Source organism: Eretmochelys imbricata, chromosome 3 (genome assembly GCF_965152235.1).
Source record: "Eretmochelys imbricata isolate rEreImb1 chromosome 3, rEreImb1.hap1, whole genome shotgun sequence".
NCBI lineage: Eukaryota > Metazoa > Chordata > Testudines > Cheloniidae > Eretmochelys > Eretmochelys imbricata.
Genome location: NC_135574.1, coordinates 8,266,679 through 8,288,214, shown reverse-complemented (window position 1 = coordinate 8,288,214; position 21,536 = coordinate 8,266,679). Strand labels below are relative to the sequence as shown.

General features: G+C 42.3%; 1 protein-coding gene across 3 annotated transcripts in view; it reads left to right on the top strand.

The window, feature by feature from the left end:
* INTS9 (integrator complex subunit 9) overlaps nucleotides 1–21,536 on the top strand; it is an 83,981-nt gene that overhangs the window by 35,640 nt on the left and 26,805 nt on the right. For all 3 annotated transcript variants that reach the window (XM_077812351.1, XM_077812349.1, XM_077812352.1), the window contains 3 exons: nucleotides 4,483–4,594; nucleotides 11,148–11,328; nucleotides 13,245–13,305. In XM_077812351.1, the coding sequence (XP_077668477.1) occupies nucleotides 4,483–4,594; nucleotides 11,148–11,328; nucleotides 13,245–13,305 (354 nt within the window). The remainder of the gene's footprint in view (nucleotides 1–4,482; nucleotides 4,595–11,147; nucleotides 11,329–13,244; nucleotides 13,306–21,536) is intronic.

Sequence of the window (21,536 nt, the reverse complement as noted above, 5' to 3'; positions counted from 1 at the left end):
AGGGTGTGGGCAGGCCATAGAGGGCCTTGAAAGTGAAGAGAACTAACTTATATTTGATGTGGTAGAGAAGGAAGGTACAAGTAGAAGGTTGCACTGGTAAAAAGTGATAGAGTAGGAAATAGATCTCTGCCGCAGCATTCTGAATTGATACGAATAGGGCAAGATTGTATCTTTCAAGGCCAGAAAAAAGGATGATGATGTACTGGAGGCATGAGATGAGAGTCTTAGTTGTGTGGATGGAGAGGAAAGGCTGTACCTTAAAGACATTATGCAAAAAAAAAAAAAATTGCAAAGGCTTAGACATAGCCTGCGTGTGAGGAACTAGAGGGATGCCTTTGTTGAAGAGGAAGCCCAGGGTATGGGCTTGAGTGACAGATGGGATGATGGTGCTGTTTGCAGTGGTCGAGAAAGGAAGTGGCGGGAGAGTAGCTGAGCTTGAACTGACAGCTGTACCCAGATGAGGAGATGTCACAGAGATTTTAGTTTGGACAGAAGAGACTGGGTGAGCGAGGTAGATCTGTGACTCGCCTGCATACAGGCGATCATTGGATTTGTTTGTGGATGAGATTACGCCAAGATAAAGTGGAAAGGGCATGTGAGCAGGATGCTCCCCTGGCTTTGGAATTAGTCTGCAGAATTCACTTGAGTCATTTCACTGGATAGGGAGTGAGACCAAAGCCAATTTCTGACTCCCTTGTCCTGCCCTTTTCATGTTTTATCTTAAACACACACTTCCCACATTAATGGTTAAGCTTATTCATCTAAGATTTAAAACAAATCAAGAAAGCAATGTTAAGAGCCATGTTGCATGGCCTATATATTTGTGGTGTTTATTTAGCAAGGAAGACATATTGTTTTCTTTTTCAGTCTGTCTTGCTGTAACTGTGTACCACAAATATACAGGATGTGTAACACGGCCAGATTAACATTGCTATAGGACTAGTAACCCTTTCAATTCCTAATTCCTTTCACTTGTGCTACCTTAACATTCCATCAGGAGTCTTTTTTCCTTTGTTTTTTATATTGCCCTTTAAAACTTACCTGACTTACAACATTATTGACATTGCAGCAGCCAACGATCTCCATTCCTGACCACTGTTCCATTGAGTTAATAGTGTTTGTGTTCCTGGATGTAGCTCCTTTCATGGATAAAATATAGCTGTTTTTCCTTCACCCTGATACACTGTGATCATCCTTAGTATAGAGCGGAGTATAGCACACTTGACTTCCTTACGGAACATAAGGGAGTTGGTGAAGAGAAACTGCAACGAGCAAGTCAGGTTGAAATATAGTACAGTAATGCAAGTAAATCTGTTGTCTAACCAAGTTAACTGAACATTTTGTGGATATATTGTGGTTTTCGTGCAGGCTGCTGGGCAGTATTACTAGTGTCTTCTGTGCACATAATCAATCTTTCAAGAGTTATCCTTGATCCATTTTGCCTTGTGCATTTGCCTCTGCTTCCCTCAAGAGTGTATCCTTCTCCAGTCACTGTACCTTATTGACTAGTTCCTTTTGTATATAGTGCTAGTAGGCCAGATAGAGTAGGTGGTCTTATATGAGGTACTTAAAGCACTTTCATGGGAAATGTAAGTCAGGTGGTCAGCAAGATTCCATTCATGACTGCTCCATATATAGCTGCAAAGTTTAAAAGGGTTTATTTGATGAGATCTACACCGGACACACACTATGGCTTTTGCTCTTCGCTCTTATGTTCTGACAGAGGATTCCCATTGGAAACATTGCCTAGATGCCTATCGGCACCAGAAACATATGGAATTGCCTTCTGGCGCCAAAGTGGAGACCTTGAGGTGACCATGTGATTAGAAGTGTCACTAAAAGCCTTTTAAAGACCTATTGTTTACATTTACCAGAAGAATCAATACAAGCCCTCTCAGTGCAGTAGAAGCTGAAATGATGGGTATCTAATATAGCATAATCATTATGTACATTATCACTGGCAGACTCAATATTATTTTATCGCATTATTGGCACTTCTGTGTATGTGCATTTCATTTGTCACAGGCGCATATTCATGGACTCAGAGATGGTCTTCTATGAGCCTGGCCCTGTGAGGTGCTGAGCACCCTCAACTCCCTTTGAAGACAATGGGCAAAATTCATCTGTGGGATCAAGGGCTGGTGTGAAGCTCTTTGAACTGCCTCCACGCTACACCGGGAGCATGGGAATTGTACCAGGGTCCTTTAGTTTCTCAGAAGGAGTCTGCATCAGCCTTGCATAGGCTGGTGCAAAAATCTGTGCTGGGGGTAGGCCAGAGGAGATGCCCATGGCCCTAAATCACCAGACAAGTGGTGCAAAGGGGCTGCAGCTGCTATGCCATGCTAAAAGCTTCAATGGTAGCAGTGAGGGGACTGCAATGCGGTCCCCCAGGCTGGGGCCAGAGTTAATTTCTCTAGCCCAACTATATCATAGCTGCAGCATGTCCAATTGCTCAGCCTTGGAGGGAGAAGTGAATTTCTCCCAGTCAGAAGTTTACCATTTCAATTTGGATGAAGTTCTGTTTTGTGTATTGGGAATACATGTTTTCCATACTAGCACCCATTACATATAATCTCCAATCTTAGACTCAGTATAATTAATGTGGGGGTGTTGGGGGAAGAGAGTTTATTGCCACCCTAATTTAATTTAATGCTGCTGAAATGTCAGATTATTAGCCCCAGAGAATAAAGTCCTCTAAGCACAGCACAATGCAAGCTGTCCTTACACTTCCCTGCCCAATGTGTCTCAACCTTGACCTAGAGGGACTGTCTCTACAGGTGAAAGTTTACACTCCGTTTTCATGGGCCATTTCGTCTTTGGCGCCTCTGGTGAGCCAGCAAAGGGGCCGATTGTGGTGGTGATTTTCTGTGGTGTAAGCCTCTGTCCATTAGGAGCTGGATAGAGCATGGATTATGTATGGACAAGATGTCACCTGCAACTGCAACCAGTAGGACCAGACACCTGCGTGCTTTATCCACGTAGTCCAGTTTGATTTGTACTTTGTGATTGTACAGGTGCACACAATGAGTCAGGAGGGCACGCCACTTTGAAGACACCCATTATGTTGAAACCTTCTTTTATTTTAAGCCTGGTAGCCTCTAGCACAAGCTGCAAAGACGTATGAATTAAGAATGGAGATCCTATAACCCTATTTTGATTGACTGCTGGGAGGTGTTCAATGTTGAAAGGAGTGGTGATGTAGAGGGTAGTTTTCTTCATTAGTTTGACTGTTGCGTTGCACTGCAGATGCTGTGGTTAAGTTTGTGATGGGGTTTCTGTACAACTCTATATCAGTTAGTTTTATTTTGCCAACTGTATGTAACTTTGGGGTTTAAATGTCTTTTTTTTAATTTATTTTTTTAAAATGTATTTATAATGCACCAGTCACAGCTTTCTAGGTGCATTAATAAAAAATACTAATGGATCACAAAGACCCATGATAATCTTCCCATCCGACATCCCCCTGCTCTCCCCTCCCCCCCCCCCCCCCAAAATAAAGTCCTGGACTAATAAATGAGTCTAAAAGTGTGTCTTGAAATTGGCTAGCTCTAGCTCTGCCACCGGGACAGTGGAGCTGGCTCTAGATTTAAGGACCCTCTACTGAGAATACCCTGATTCCAGCTCCCCCATGTAAGAAATCTGCAGCTTCTATCTCCCAGGAGAGAAGGAGGTTCCCAAGACCGAAGCAATATGTGTTTTTATAGATCAAAGTTAACACCTTGAACTGTGCTTGAAACCTAGTTGGAAGCCAGTGCAGTCTGTGGAGCAATACGCTTCCTGCATTACATCTTCAGAAATGTTTAGTATTAACATTTCAGCCACGCTGTCAGCTCCTAAGGCCGCAAGATGATTAATCTGTTGAGGATGCTACTTTCAGAGGGGGCTAGTTCTAGCTCAATCACATGACTTCTCTTGGCAGATACCGACATGGCTATACAAGAGTGAGGGGGGATTTGATAGCAGCTTTCAACTACCTGAAGGGGAGTTCCAAAGAGGATGGAGCTCGGCTGTTCGCAGTGGTGGCAGATGACAGAACAAGGAGCAATGGTCTCAAGTTGCAGTGGGGGAGGTCTAGGTTGGCTATTAGGAAACACTATTTCACTAGGAGGGTGGTGAAGCACTGGAATGGTTACCTAGGGAGGTGGTGGAATCTCCATCCTTAGAGGTTTTTAAGGCCCAGCTTGACAAAGCCCTGGCTGGGATGATGATTTAGTTGGGGGTTGGTCCTGCTTTGAGCAGGGGAGTGGACTAGAACCAGATGACCTGCTGAGGTGTCTTCCAACCCTAATCTCTGTTTCTAAGCTTCTGTTTAGCTTTTGTTGCATCTCTACAGATGCAGGAAGGCCAGAAGTTAAATTGTTCCATAATCTCTGTGTTGATTATGCTGTGTTGAGTTACTTTGCCAGTCCTTCTCTTACTGTAAAACAGGGAACGTCTGTGCTGTGGCTGTTACTGAATTTACTTCACTTCATTCTTTTTCAGGCCATGGACCAGGCTTCTCTTAAAAACAGTGATGTTCTCATTCTGACGGGGCTTACCCAGATTCCCACTGCTAACCCCGATGGCATGGTGGGGGAGTTCTGCAGTAACCTGGGTAGGTCGCTTTGTAAGAAGCACTTTACTTATTTTATAATCTTATTCATTGCTTTTGGTGGGAAATAATTCGGTGATTCCTGGAACTGAGTAAGTTGCCTGACTATATCTTCTGGCATAAAACTAGCTGTTTAGATTTTACGATGTGCTCCTGATGTCATTAATAAAGAGCCTTAAGAGACACAGGTTGTACCTGAAATGGTTTGGAATGGAGCAGGTTTAATGAGATTTAATCATCTGCTGCTTTTGGTTTGCTAAATATGCAGCCTCGCTGCCAACCGACTACGTGTTGCCTAGGCTTTGAATAGACATCCCAGCTGAAATATTGCTTTTTCCTTCCTGTATCTCAGCCAGTGTAAAATCCTTGCACACCGTTTTTATGACTTTGTTTCTTTTCTTACACCTGGTTTGAAAATATATCAGAAGCAAACTGTACAATCTTCTTTATTTTTTATTTTATATATATTTATAGACCACAGAAATATAAAATCTAATCACAAGCTTTCACAGCTGCAAAAGCTGCTAATTGCAAGCTGTAACATCAGAGTGTGAATTGCAGCATTTCCCAACCTGTTTGGAATATATCTGACTTTTTTCCCCCTTCTCTTCTCCCCCCTACCTAGTCCCTTCCTGTGGTTACTCCCCTGTCCTCATGGTTTCTCCTCACAGATGTTCTGTGCTTCTGCCTGTTCTTCTAGCAAACAGCTTTATTGTAAACTATATATTTTGAAGGAGGTCAGGGTTGTAACAAAAATAACAACTTCACTCTTGTATAGTGAGAAACTCAAAGGGCTAGAAACCTAAATAAACTAACCTCACACCACCATAGTTAGGTAAACCAGTATCATTAGCCCCATTTTACAGTTGGGGAAACCTGAGGCACAGATGTTAGGTGACTTGCCTAAGGTCACAAAAGAAGCCTGTGGCAGAGTTTGAAACAGAACCCAGGAATCTTGGCTCCTGCTTGCCAACTCCTTCTGACAGAAGCAGTAAATTGTAAATTCTCACCCATGCATAAATTCAAGGACAAAATCACTAGATGGATGTTCCCTCCCACTTTAAAGACTCTCTATCTCAAAATCCTGATGTGGGGATATAATTCTAGTTAGAGGACAAGTTGTTGACCAAGGGATTTGCTGAATTCTCCACCACTTGAAGTTTTTACGTCAAGATCAGATGTCTTTCTAAAGATATATATGCTTCCGTTCAACCACAGGACATTGGCCTTGCCATGGGAATTAGTGGATGAAATTCTATGGCTTGTATTACACAGGGGGTCATATTATGTGATCATAATGATCACTGAGCATTAAAAGCTGTGAATTGCTTACATTTTGTTATGTGATAGGTGCTGTATATACATGTGCATACTGCATAAATGTAAAGTTTGTTGTATTTCCAATATTATTATTTTTATAAGTCATGAGAGGAAGAAAGCAACAAATCTCAGTGTTTCTACTCCCTAAATTATCATGTCTGAAGGAAATGTAGAAATGTCAAACCATCTATCTTAAAGTTTTATATATAGAAATGTCAGAGATCCAAAAAATGAAATTTTTTCGGAACCACCTGAACAGTTCTGAGGTTGACTGGGGAAGGTCTCCCAGCCAGCTTCAGTCTTGAACTTGGTGAAATGAGACATTTGAAAAGCATTAAAAACAAACAAGGAAAACGTTTGTTCAAAGTCTGCCCCCTGAGAACGTGGGGATTCCATCTTGGGCTTAGCAAAAAATATGAGAGGGCCTGGGAAAACAGAAGATGACTTTAAAACATTTTAATGCCAGGGCTGTTTGTTAGCACACAAATAGTATGAAATCCCTTCCCACCCAGCCTGACACCAGAAAGAGTCATACACTCATCCAGCTTCCCAGTAGACCTGTAGAAAGGCCCCAAAAGCAACCGGCTACTGAGAAAACCAGTTGAATTGGCAGGGCTGTTGACCACAATAATAATTTTTATAAAGCTCCCGTTTGCGAGCTGCTCAGGGAACTGCATAAACAGATCATAATATAGTAGTTAAATTTTAAAGCAGACACACATTTTATTCCATTTCCAATACCCTAAAATAATGGCATGTTTGTGACTATTAAAGTGTAGCTAAGATCAGAAGTGTAACTGCAAAAGCTTCACCTTGAGCTCAGTTTTCATTTTTGTCACAACACTCTGTGGCTTAGACTCCCAACTCCCATTATTAGGGTCCCATGCATGATTCCCCACCCTGAGCTTGTCTTCCAGGTCATATTAGCTTACTGACAAACCACTTTTTACAGTGCTCAGCGCTGCTGCACCAATACACTGCAGCTATGCAAAATGGACTTGTATTTTCATTGCCTTGGGCATCATCAGCAAAATTTCCAGACTCTTTCTGTGGATGTGTTTTTATTCAGATGCCAGCTTGACCTTGCACCGGCAGCTGTTGGAAAGTCAAGTATCTTGTTTTGAGTTGTAAATTGAACCAACTTATTATGGAGTTACTGAATGAGATTAAATTTGAAATGCCACGATTATAATACTATATTAAATTGTGAGTACATCGTCAAGATAAATTGGGCTCAAATCTCTGCTTTCAGATACACACATTCACTTATTGGCATCTGTAGAAGTCACCCTGGTGTATCTGAGAGCAGACTTGTGTGTTACAGAGAGACATGGATTAGGGTCCAGTTCTGTAGGCCTTTAACTGACACTATGCAAATAAATGATATGTGTTGAACCAACATCTGGATAGAAAGACCCAACAATGTTTATGCAAACCACTGCAGGGTGTACAGCTCACATGTTTAATTGTCTGTCATGCCCTCTACATCTCAGAATGTAATATCCAAAGCGGTGCAACTCAAAGACAGTGGTCTGGCACAGGTTTTTGACTGAAGGTTTTCGTAGGAAAATGCTAGTTTGTCACAACTGAAATTTTTCATGAGAGCATATCTGGGTTGATGACACTTTCAAGAAGGTTTCTCAGGTGCAGGGTGGAATTCTAGAGAGAGCCTCACCCTAGAATAGCCAGTAGCTAAGGTGGGCGTCCCAGGGTCAAGTCCCTGCTCTGCCAGTTTTGGAATAGGAACTTGAACCTGGGTCTCCCACATCCTAGGAGAGGGCTCTAATTCCTGGGCTTTTAACTATTCTGGGGTGGGGATATATTGCTGTTTTTGCAAAAAATTGCCCAAAATTCTTGGTTTCTTCCCAGTGCGAAATGGGAAACCTTTTTAAATCTCAGATTTGTTGTAGGATGAGAAAAATGTTTCCTGTCCAGCTGTAGTGTGTACAGAACAATGCATTTGTGAAGCCTTTCAGCTGGTCTGAGTGCCCCTGTTTTACAGGTGCTAGGGGTTCACTCTTAATATTTCATTTATGGTAGCACGTTAGAACCCCAGTCATGGATTAGGGTCGAGTTGTTCTAGGCACTGTATAGGCAAGTAACTGACACTGTGCAAACAAGTGATACCTATTGAACCAACATCTGGATAGACAGAACCAACAATGTTTATGCAAACCATTGCAAATCTACAGCTCACTTGTTTCGTTATGTCATGCCCTCTACATCTCATGAACAATGTAATACTCAGAGAGACAACTGAATGAAAGCAGTCAGGCACAGTTAAACCAAAATGGAGAGAAACGTCTACAAAAGGAAAAGGAGAAATCCAAGTGAGGCAGCGAATTTCCCATCAGCCCCACTTTCAGCTGTCACCTCTAACACGTCATGTCAGCCAGACATGTAGCTTATAGCCATAAGATGTTTTTTAGGAATAAACTTAAGACTTAAAACACTGAGCTGTGAATAAGATAGAGCTCTGCACGTGAACTGTACTTAAGGGATCGTTAAAATTGTGCTATAGCTCACCCTGTATGAGGAAGAAATGAAAGCAGACTAGATTTATTAGATGTTATAACTGGAAGAGATTCTTGCCATAGCCTGTAAACTCTGAGACTGTGAAGGAGCTTACTACCCCTTTAAGGGACAGACCGGAGCCTGTGGCCGACATAGCTTGGGGTGTAATCCAGGAGGCCATGCCCACCGTAACGCTGGGCTGTTTGAACAGGAAGGTGAGCAAGAGAGGGGAGTAGAAGCCACGCAGGCTGCAGTGGGATGTGGTTTGTGTCTCAGGCCTGGCTGCACCACACAGCTTGACATAAGCTGCCTTGCATCGGCCTAGCTGTTTGGAAGGGTCTTCACTTAAATTTGGCTCCAACTGACATAAGTGTCTCTCTGCATCGATTTAGTAACCCCACCTCGGCCAGCCGTGTCGCCTCACAGTCGATGTAATTAGGTCAACACAGTGTCAGCGTAGACACCACGTTGCTTACGTTGGCTGTTACTGGCCTCCAGGAGCTATCTCACAATGCTCCACACTGACCATTCAAGCGCTCCTTCTGACAACGTGCACCGCTGACACAAGGAGCCAAGCATGCATGTACGCAAGCGACTTAATAACTGCGGTGGCTGTATGCCGACATAAATTAGGCCAACATAATTCTGGGATGTAGACATGGCCTCCGGCTCCAGGAGACCAGCCCAACCAGACAAGAGACTTTGTTTTGTGGTATTCGGAGCTCTGCACCAGGGTCCTGATGTGAGGACTTTCTAAACTGATTATTGACCTAGACCCTTATTAAAATGGGACGAGCTATTTTGTCAATGGTGGTGGGGGATTCTCCTTACCCTGGGCTGTTAAAGCAAACCTGTTGCCACCTCAGTCAGGGGACGCAAAGGTGGGACACACTGACAGTGCCACGCCAGCCCACAAGGGCATTATCCACACTTTTTTACAGAGCTCGTTAAGCTTCTTCGAAAACTTTAATATGCTTCTGCCAAATCCTGGCATAATCCTGTCCCTGGTTTAAATCCATGCTCAAGCTGAAGGTGCCATTTTCCTCCATGTTTAAATTGGGAAGAATGGGAGGCAGTGTCATCCAATCCTGACGTCGAGGGCTAGGTGTGAGAAGTTCTGGGCTCTGTTCTTGGCTCCAGCACGTCTTGCCTATAGTCACCCAGCTCCTTAGGTTGAGATTGTTTTTAAAACCAGCTAAAGGATTTAATCTTAAACTTCCCCCAGCTGTCTTTGAAAACCTTAACCTCCCTGTACCTCCACCGGTGCCCATTTTCCAGATGAGGAATGTATACTTGTCTGCCTCACAGGAGTGTTGTGAGACTTAAATGTTAGAAAGTGCTTTGGCCTCCTGCAGGGTGATGCTGTAGAAATGCAAAGGACGATTATTTTTATTCATGGTTATCAAAATGAAGTATTAGACTTTGCATGTGACCTAGCAGAGGACAGTAACCCCAGTCCTCTTCCTGACCTTCACTGATGTGTAATACAGCTCTGATAAATACTGGGAAAGGCCTCTCTGACCCATTGTCGAAAACAGTATGTAGTAAATGCAACTCCTACTTGAAGTTGGGCACCTAGGCACGTAGGTGGCATTTTCAAAAGTGCCCATGTGCTTCTTTAGGCAACTAAATACCTTTAAAAATCTGGCAGGTTGGGCAGCAATATCCCTAAAGTGCTAGATCTTTGCCCATCTGAGTTTGTCAACAAATTGAAGTCACAGAAGTAATTATAGCAAGATTTAATATATGCATTTCCAGCTCTTTCACGGGTTTTTGTTTAATGCTTTGATGCATAATATTACTGCTTCTGCATTTCAATTAACGTCAGCGTAGATGGGTTTTGCCCTGTGGCCACAGAAGAAATCCCAGTTCGGCAACGAGATTAACATTAACGAGATTAACAATCTCATTGAGATTAACAAGGGAGAAATGCTTTGTCATAAGGTGCTACAGCAGTTCTGTAGCTGCGTGCAGCCAGAGGAATAACGTGTTTCTCCTGGGCTTCCTTACTGTGCCGTACTCAGATCTGTCTAGATTGCACAGGAAAATTATTTTTATTTTCCACTTGTTCTCTGCCTGCCCATGACTTATACAGCTGACACCTTTTGCAGCTGCTCCTGTTGTGTTGAAGGAATTTAGAAGCATTTGCAACTTTAGAAAAGAAAATCCCTTCATGTTTGGGGAGGCTGGGTCAGGTTTGAAAGAACTAGACTTTCTAACCACAAATTAAAATCCTCAGCCATTTGTCTGAAATAGCAGAATTGAATACAAAACAATTTACAGGGTATGGGATCTTTCAGATGAGACCAAAGAACAGCTCTTCAGCATGGACACAAGTAGATTTATTGAGCGTTTTTTATGTCAGGGGTGTCTTTTGTCAGTTTCCTCAGTCAAAATTTCTCCTCTTGTGTACTGGTGCAGCACTGCCCTCTACTGGATGGAGTGTCAGACAGGCGCAAGTGTGTATCATAGGTCCCAGGGCTAACAGAAGCTCCTTTTGCTCAAAGCTGTGCTTTTGCAGGAGGAGGATCTGATTTTGTCCCACTTAAGGCTGTGAAGTCTTGAGGGGTCAGAAATCTGTCTGCACACATCACTCACTCTGTTAAGCAACATGTTGTGCACCAGTTATCGAGATAGCTGCTTTTCTGTGCCCTGCAGAGCTTTTTGGGCTGAAAAGCACTTTTTGAAACCTGTTAATTCTCCCTTCTCTTTCTCCCTCAAGCTATGACTGTCCGGAATGGAGGAAACGTCCTGGTTCCATGTTATCCTTCTGGAGTGATATATGACCTGCTGGAGTGTCTGTATCAGTACATCGACTCTGCAGGACTCTCCAATGTCCCCTTTTACTTCATCTCACCTGTTGCCAACAGCTCCCTGGAGTTCTCCCAGATCTTTGCCGAGTGGTAAGTATTAGTGGGCTTCTCTGTCAGGCTGGATTCCACCGTACACATTACTGTAAACGTGAGCATAGTGAGTGCTGATAGCTGCAGATTCTGTCATTCTGGATATACACGAGATCGGAATTATGTACACGCCTTTTCAGTTACAGGAATAGGTGAGCAAAGGTGCCCTATAATTAGGGTGGCATTCATTCCAGTAGTCTGTATGTTAAATCTGTTTAAAAAACATCGATATGTTTGACATTGGCACTCAGAGCCAATGAGTAAATGATGCACTTCCTCAGAGTGACTTTCAGATGCCTTTTTCTTGCCCATTGTGAGTCTCACTCAATGCTCCAAGGAGCATACAGCAATCCAACTACGCAAACTGGTGAGGTTTCTTTATATTCCTAATTCGGATGAGTCATAGAACTGAGGGCCTGACCACTTGTGATTATTATGTATTTGTTAAGCAATAATAAGATCCTGTACGACACAAATAAGCTAATCCATGCCTCAGAGATCTTCCAATCTGGAAGACAGAAAAACAAGGTGCACTGGGAGAAATTGAGCTGAGTGAATTCTTCTGGAAGTATTTGGATAAGGAAAGGATAAAATCTGATGGATTAAGAGGCCATGCTACTTTAAGCAAGAGTAGGGGAATCTAGCTTTTGGGCCCTAACCAAATTTCAGCGTAGGTATTCTAAATTTATGCCCATTGAATAGTGCTGCAGTTAAACAGCTGCTGTATTTTATTTGACTAGTGGCTGTACTTTAATAGTGAATTAAGTGATTCCTATATACATAGTTTGAATAGTACTGCAGTTAAACAGCTGCTGTATTTTATTTGACTAGTGGCTGTACTTTACTAGTGAATTAAGTGATTCCTATATACATAGGTGCTATAAAATTGCAAGACTGGTTAGTAAAAAAAACTTTTTTTAACGCGTACAGTGGTATGGCAGCACAAAGCGTAGCATGCAAGTGGAAATCTTCTTTTGTCAATTACATATAGTTTGCAGAAGTCAGACACTTAATAGTTTACTGAAATTCTAGAATATTTATTATTCAAGACAAGATTAAAACATACTTTAATCCTACTTATACGGTAATTTATCTTCAAAAGTCAGTAGAAACACTACTAATCCTCAGACATCCTTAATAGGTAAAATATACCTTGTTCACAGAAAACCATGGCAGAGGTTGTGACGTCTCTAAAACCACAGATAGAGTTGGAGTTAGAACTGAGGAATTCCTGTCTGACAATCCCACAATAGTCTGCTAGACCAAGGGCTTTGTCCACCATCATCACCTAGACCGCTGCCATATCTGCTCTTTTATTCCACCTCCCAAGACAGAATGAATCAAATGATCTTGCTGAAGTCAGGCAATAGCTTTTAATATCTACTTTGGGAAAGGAACCCTTGACGCAAAATAGCCAATGACAGTGAACATCCTAGACGGCTGAGAGAGGCAGTTTGATAGCCTTATACCCACAATAATGAAATGTATACAGGGGGACTAGTTTACGGCAAATGGAAGGGGTGAAATCTTTGAGAAGACAGTTGAAACCTTTGGGTTTTTTGTGAGGGTTATTGGGGTTTGCAGGATATTGAATGAGAATCGGTGAGGTCCTACTGTATGTAAGATGTCAGTGAATGCTGAATAACATATCCATTTTCACAGGCAAGAGGACTCTAGTTATTATAAAATGGTTCTAAAGCAATTTCAGCCCTGTACTGATGTACACCTTCTTTAGATCATAATACCCACCTCCCAGGCATCTTCCAGTGCCCCCTGTTAAAGTGCGAGGCTTTGTGCTGCTTCAGGTCATGGAAGTGGGATGACTGTCCAGAAAATCTTAACGGTAGATGGCAGCAGATACTGCAGTATGTTTTCCTGCACGTCTCTAATCCACGTTTTTTCCCCTCCTTTTAAAGGCTGTGTCATAATAAACAGACAAAGGTTTATCTCCCGGAACCCCCCTTTCCTCATGCTGAGGTAAGCAACTACGGAGGCACCATGTGTGATCAGTGCCAAGATTAGGTGGCTTCCTAAAAGCCAGAGCTCCATGAGCCCATTCTCTTTCTGTGACTAATTCTTTTGGATCTGTGAAATAGTCCTTTTTACCTTGGGTCATGCAATTTGGCTTTCGTTCCATTATTTATAAAAATAGGTTTTGGGGAGGAAGATGTCAGAATGTACCATTATGCACTCATCCATTTTATCTGCCTTCGTGGAAAGGGGTCTGATATCAACACGTTTGTTTGCCCTTATGGAACTCTGAGTAGAAATATGCTCTTTGTTCAAACCAAGCCACTAATCTCAAAGTGCATGGAGATGAAACCTTGCTGTTGGGGATGAAGCAACCTTCCTAATTGATGGGCACTCATGTTGTCTAGTGTTAAGAAACTATTAATCCTCTATTTCAAGATGCCTTATCAGTATACAAGGAGCTTAAATCATAAGTGCTGAGTGTTGTCTGGTATTTGCAAAGAAGTGTCCTGGGTGAGCTTGGTGCTGAAGCAAGTAAGGTTGCTTGACTGCTGGCCCTTTAGGATCCTTGCAGAATCAAGATGTGCATCTCGGGAGCAAAACTTAAATAGATGTGGCACTTAAATAGATGTGAACTTCTGCCTTCAAAGAGACTTCTATAGAGAATCCATGTATTGATGGGAACCACTACAACTCCAATTAGAGTGAACGGGAGGCACAGGGGTGAGGATTGGTGAGTGCAGGTAGAGGTGGCTTTCTGAGAGAAAAAGGCTAAATTTTCAGAAGAGCCTCTATCTATCTTATATCAGAAATTGAGCCATTTTGCGCATGCATATTTTGTAGGCTGGCTTTTGTGTATAAAGTCCATCACTTGTGCTCAAAAACATGTGTAAATGCTTGAATGTGCATAGCTGCAGTCACACAGGTGGAGGCCTCAGATTAAACGCCTTGACCAACACCACAGTCTTTTGCTCTAATGAGGGGTTTGACCAGTGACCCATCCTTGGTAATGGATTGGAAATCTCCACTGTCCACCACCTGTATATCTTGCTTTAAGGCCTTGTAGGTTCCTGTGATATGGATATTGATCTTAAAGGTGTTTAGAAACTCTTTCACTGTCCGATATTAGGTAGGTTTGGAGTTATTTTAAAAAGGGGCCTTGGTTTTACTTGGTTACTTGGCAAATGCACAAAAACATTTATTCAAATTAAAAGTTTATTGATTAAACACAAGAAGGAACAAGAAATTAAAGTAGACCTTTATATTGAAGCTGTGATTGAGTGATTATGCAAAATAAATGTAGGCTTTAATCATGATTGTGACTTTCTCCTTTTGGAGGCAAAATATCAGTCTTATTTTCAGAACAACCTTTCTTTGTTGAAGAAAGGATTAATTTTACTCAGTCCTGATGTGTAGCAGGCATTTACTTATCCTGTTCTTAACAAACACAAGATGGAGAAGAGACAGTAGAAAAGATGGATGAAATATGGCTTTTGTTGATGGATTTTGAAACGCTGGACTGCTGTTTAGCTATGAGTGAATGCTTTTGGCTGGCAAGTCGGCAACGACACCTGCTGTTTGGATCCTGGCTTATGATCTGGTTTGGGAGTCGTTGGATTGGATCTTTTCTTCTTAAATAGGGCAGGCTCGGATGAATACAGTTTAGTTGATTTCAGGATTTGATGAAAAGCCAAGAGAGTGAGAGAGAGGCTAAAAGGAATCAAAGGGGGGCAGAAAATAACACAACAAGGGCAGGAAAAATGAAGCAGGACCTTATATGCCTCTGCAATGCTGGCATTTGCAAATCCCCACTGATGGGCTAAGGATTGGATGTCATGATAACGTGATGTCTTTCAGCACTCACAGGTGACAACAAAATTCCTTGAACAAGCTTAAGGCCAGCCAGCCAGCCTTTCTCTCAGGAAGAAAGTCCTTTAGATGAGTCGAAATGAGTGGCAGTTCAGGGGGATGGGCTGAGATGCAAGGTGGGTTGGGAGATGAGTGGGAGAACTGATCTGAACAAGTCTTTTCCAAAGTCTCTCTTTAAGAAACCCAAAAGGGGGAAAAGTGGGCATCCTAGTTCATTGCCCTCATTATTTTGTCCAGCAATTAGGCCTCATAGCTGTCACACCAATTTTGGTCTATTAACTTGTGATTCCACATCTTCTGGTTTGTTTGTTTGTTTTTACCAAGCTTAATTTCAGCAGTCCTTGGATTTTATCAGCGTGGCCGTCTTGATTTAAACTAATCTGACTTCTTTGTCTGGTTCTCTTGCACTTGTTACAACATTGTGTTGTAAACAACTTGACCTGTTTTTCTTGGTTATTGTATCATCTTATGAACTTTTATATACTTTTTATATGAGTTTGCAATAGGGCTACACTTTGTAGGCTTAATAGTCACAACGTTCCCATTGAATAGGAGTAGGATCTGGTCCCTAGCGTTCACTCTTTCCAGGTGCTGGACTATATTTCAAGCAGGGTATGCAGGGAATCAAGAATAATGGAAACTTCCATAGCTAACACCCACACACTGTTCTTAAAAACTTACCCTAGTAAATTAAGTTCCAAAGCCTACTCTCAGAGTGCAAGACACTCCAGCCATACTTCCTAATTTACCCTGCATCTCTCTGCTTTCCAAAGTGTCCTTGTTGGTCCATAGAATGTCTCTGAAGTGCCTTCTGTTTCTCCGTATGCTACCGCCTACCAAAGGTTTTAAGGCTTCACAACTTTTTTCCACAACACACAATAAACTGCTTGGTGAAAAAACATCCACCATCAAAGGGTGGATTAATTAAGTCTGTCATGATGGGTGGGTGTATGTTTATGCTGTGTTAACTGCATCCTCTGATTTTAGTGGAGTGTCTTTAATTTCTTGGGTAGCCTGTTGATAATCAGATACCCCCAAACTACTTTACTGCTGTTAACAAATTTGTCAGCTCCGTGTGTAGATTAAGTTAATTACTCTGATCTCTGAAAATTGTGAGTTACAGTTAGAATATTTCCAGTGTTAAGATGAGAGATTGATCTATCCCAGTAAGAAAGTTCCTGTGGTCTAAGACCTCTCAAAACCCATATGAACCATGGATCTGAGCTAAAAATTCTTTGCCTGCAGCCTAGACTGTCAGTTTCACTGGCTTTTAATATAAAATACCTTTTTCCCCTCACCCACAAAAGAAGCAGTAAAATCACCCTGGGGACAGTGGTGAGGATATGTTACAGCTAAAACAGTGTCTTTATTCCAGGAATTACTATAAACAGCAACAATTTAATTCCAAACTGTTATATGAACACCACAGCGTATAAGGATGCTGTAGCACTATCTTGTAAAAACTCGGGTAATTCACTTCGACACAGTCTGATTATGGAGGTGGGAATAATTTATACCCCTGATACAATCCAGTGAAGTCAATAGAAAGATTTACTACAGTGGGCTTTGGATCAGGCTTCTGATGGTAAACGGTATGCATTGTGGGAATGACCTGACTGGGACTGTTACGGGTATAGACAGGCCATTGTTTTGTTCTGTGTTTGTACGGTGCCTACCACTCTGGGATCCTGGTCCCTGACTAGGGCTTCTAGGCACTATGGTAATACAAGTAATGAATAAGGACAAATAATATAGTGAGTACTGCTGATCCCACGGTAATGTCCTCGAACACAAATGAGGGGTTTGTAGCTGCAACTGGTGCGTGCCCTGGGGATTTGAACTGTCTTCTGCTGGCCCCTGGTGTTGGAATCAAGGATCTAATGGGTCTCTTCATTGCTAATTCCTGTCGTTTACTAACCACTTTGCAAATACAGGTTTTACAGTGGTGACAAGTGCTCAGGCACATTGAAAAAAGTGCATGATGAGTCTGCCATTTCATCTAGGGCAGAGGTTTTCAAACTGTGAGGTGTGCCCCCGTTCATGGGAGTGAGCAGCAATGCCAGGCAGCTTGGGCCAGCCACACACCATCTCCACCCCCGACTCGCCTCATTTTATCTGGGTTGGGAGGTGGGGTAACCAAAAATTGTAACTCAAAAGTGGGGGGAGCTCAGCTGAGCTCAAAAAGTTTGAAAACTGCTGATCTAGGGCTTCTGGTAAGGTCATAAATTACTGGAGTGAGGTGCACTTCAGGAGAACACACAGATCAGATTTATAGCCCCCAAGTTTGCTTTCTTTTATTTTATAAAATACATGGATCCAACTTTATTAAAAAAAAAAAAACAGTAAACGCCTACAACCCACCCCCCCAAAGCACTTCCACATCCGTGTGCAGGCTCCAGGGCTCTCCACTGTGCATTTGTTTACTCTTTGCCTCCCTGAAAGCTATCCAAATGCTATTATCCGCTACTACCCTGATTGGTTCCCTGATCTGCAACCCAATCCTTCTGATTGTGCTCCTATGTCCACTGCTGGTTTAATATTACCATGCTGTGTAAAAGGGGTGGAGGTGCATCTGGTTTGATTTTGGTGGTATTCGCTAGACTGAAAAAATCTGGTAATTGAGGCAGTGTGTGAATATCTGTGCAAGGCATTTATATGGCCTCTGTGAGGTAGGGAAGTACTAATGTTCCCACTGTACAGAGGGGGATCAGCGGCACAGAGGCTAACTGACTTGCCCAAGGTCATACAGGCAGTACCTGTGATGGAGCAAGGACTTGAACCCAGTTCTCTCAAGTTCTAGGTTAGAGTCCTAACCGCTAAACCATCCTTCCTCTGTGTGTGTGTATGTGGATACACAATTTCTTTTTAAATCCATGAATCAATCATTTCACAGGAAGGGGACTGTTCAAAGGGAACTTCAAGGGCATTGTTAATGAGTATCAGAAACAGGAATTAAATTATCACTTGTATGGAAACAGCATTTAGATAGGATGCTGATAGAATAATTGTGTGGTGCTTTTTTCAATGGTAGGTTTATCGCATTTGAACAGAGATCAGTTGATGAGCTCAGAGCATCTTTGGGAGAATAGAGTAAGAGAAATTACTCAAATACACGTTAGTTATTTAGATGAGCAGCAGCAATGTGCTTGGTGCTGTTTGCCAGTGGGAGAGGGCAGTCCTGGAAACTGATGCCCTCTATCCACAAACAAATACAGTATAGGCAGCAGAGTCCAGTCTGCTCCTGAAACCGGAAGTTCTCATTACCCAGATAAATGTCTAGTTCTTTTTTTGGTTTTTGTCATCCTAAGCTTCTGTCTTTGGGGCAATACCTTGGGGGCAATGAGTTACCCAGGTGGTTTATGCATAGTGTGAAAAGTGTTTATTTCCTTTTATCAGTTGCCAATGTGTTGCCTTTAACATTTCATTGCTTGACTGTCCCATTACTCTTATTATATGAGAAGGTAAATAGAAGTACCTGACTTACCTTCTCTACCATTCATACACCTTGGCCCTATCCCCTCTTCTGTCTCCTCTGTAAACTAAGCCTTTCCAATCTGCTCACTCTCTCCAAGCCTCTAACTCTCATCACTGGTCTCTGAACCCCCTTATTTCTGCTGTATCCTTTGTGAGATGGGATGACATAAAATGGACATGGAATTCTACCCCTCAGAGCACCCTAAACACTTCCTCTCCCTCCTTGTTGTTTATGTCTTTCATGTAATTGTAGATATTTAGCATGTCTCCTCCCCTTGATCATTACATAGAATTTGTTGTTCTCCTGGAAAGTGATCTGTTTCCTAATGTCACTGAATTGATTGTACAGAGAATCCCACTCTTCCACTATTGCAAGCAAGAAACATAGGCTAAGATTTTCAAAGTGACCTAGTAATAAAATTAATGGAAACTGGATGTTCAAATGCCTTGAGCAGCTTTGAAAATCTGCTGTTTTCCTTTACTGGAGCAGCAGTTAAATGGGAAGGTTTTTAAGTGAGCTTCTCCATAATGGCTGGGTCTGCAAGGGCTTGTCTACACTACCCACCAGGTCGGCAGGCAGCGATCGATCCAGCGCGGCTCTATTTATCAGATCTAGCATAGACGCAATAAATTGACCGCTGAACGCTCTCCCATCGATTCTGGTACTCCACCAGAACAAGGAATGCAAGCGGAGTTGACGGGAGAGCATCAACTGTCGATGTACCTCAGTGAAGACACCGCTGGAAGTAGATCTAAGTATGTTGACTTCAGCTATGCTATTCACATAGCTGAAGTTGCATATCTTAGATCTATCCCACACGGTAGTGTAGACAAGCCCCAAGTCTCTGCTGCAAGGAAGTTAGTATCTGCCAGTAATTTGTCAGGAGGAAGAACAGAGGTATGGGAAGGGCAATATGATGGGAAAACATTCAAAAAGGGATGACCAATATCTGGACAGTTCTCGCCTCTGTTCATACAGCTGTACCAGTTTTGTTTTCACAAGCAGTTTTTGTGACTGGAAGGGCTAAGAGCTTGTACTGAGGCAACTTTAGAAGCCTCTACCAAGTTAAAAACAAAATGTAACAAACGTTTTGAGTTTAGGGGATTAGTAAAGAGAGATGGATGGAGTCTTTTACCTCCAGGACGCTGCTTTGACTCTAGTCCAGAAACACAATTTTCAACTGTGACTAAGGGCTTGACTACACATGAAAATTAATCTGGGATAAGGTAGGGTGTGAGTTTAGAGCAGTTTAACCATTCTTGCTTTAGCTTCATGTATGGATGCTCTTATTCTGAAATAAGAGTGCCGTGCTCCAAACTAGCTTAATTCACTGCCAAGGAGAAATGGCTAGAAAATAGGCTATTGTTTTTTGACTGCAAGTAGCTAGGGTGGAAGTAATTTGGATCATTTGCTACGGAAAAACTAGCATTCTTCAGCTTGATCTTTGTTTCCTTCCTTCATATCCTGGCTCCAGCGCATCATACTCAAAACAATAAATACCAGGAATTAAGTGACACAGGAGGAACGGTCGATTCTACAGCAAAAGGCCTCTGTTAGAGGTGGCCTATAGAGGGGACAAGGAAGATGAAGTAACACATGCATCACTCCCTCCCTCCTTGATAAAATAGAGGCATAGCTATCAGAATTTTTGGATGCAGAACGCACACAAAATAAACGGCTATAAATTTTGGCTTTGCTGAACAAAGGGTACACAATGGTTACATAGATTTATCCAGTTAATAGTTGCAGTTACTGACCCCATAAATCATGTCTACTACTTTAAAGGGAAGCTTAGCCATTTGGGATTTTTTTTTTAAAAAAAAACCCACAACAAAAAAAACATCATAGTTTAGATTCAATACATTTTACTGTCTCTTATCTCTTAAGCTTTCAGTCAATAAAGAATCTTTCCACAGAAAGAGAGGTCCTAAATGTTTCATGCTGCTGAAAGCTAAAGCTTCAAGACGCAATTCTGGAGATACAGATTGGATAAGCACCAGCCAACGCTGCTGACCCTGGCTTGTTGCAGACAGTGCCGTTTTTAACATGGTTTGCTGATCATTGTTATACTTCTCTATATTAAAGAGACAAGGTGGGTCAGGTAATGTCTTTTTATTAGACCAACTTTTGCTGGAGAAAGAGACAAACCTTCAAGATTACAGGCACTCTTCCGTGTAAGTGAAAAAGCTGGTCTCTTTCACCAGCTGAAGTTGGGCCAATAAAAGACATTGCCTCATCTACCTGGTCTCTCTGTCCTGGGACAAACATGGCTAGAAGTGCACTGCAGACTGTTCTCTCATCTTAGACGTTTTCAAATGTTTTCATGTAGCCCATTTTCTCTTCAGATCTCAAAGACATTTACAAATATTCACCAATTAAATCCCCCTAATACCCTGGTGAGGCAGAGAAGTAAGTATTTGTTGTTAGGCCCATTTTACAGATTTAATTTTCTCCCCCCGCCCTCTTTTTTTTTTTTTTTTTCCTGGTTAAATAATTCGAATGGATCATTCCAGAGATTATCAAGCAACCAGGTGTTTCTCATGTGTGCGAGGTCTCTAATGTTTTTATGTATGGCCTGCAGTCATACTACCTCAGGCCATGGTTTCATCAGATATCACAACTTGGAGGAGGCCTGGTCAATATCTTGTTGGGACCTCCATGAAGCACACCATGCTGCAAGGAACAGTGGTGGGGATTCAGTAAGTGGCAGCCTCTTGAATCAGTCCTGAATGAATGCCCCCATACTTGATGATTACCCATTCTGTTCGTTCCCTGAAGGGCACCTGGCATTAGCCACTGTCAGAAGACCGGACACTGGGCTGGATGGACCTTTGATCTGATCCAGTATGGCTGTTCTTAGGTACTGTGCTGGAGGATACAGTGCTGCTGGAGA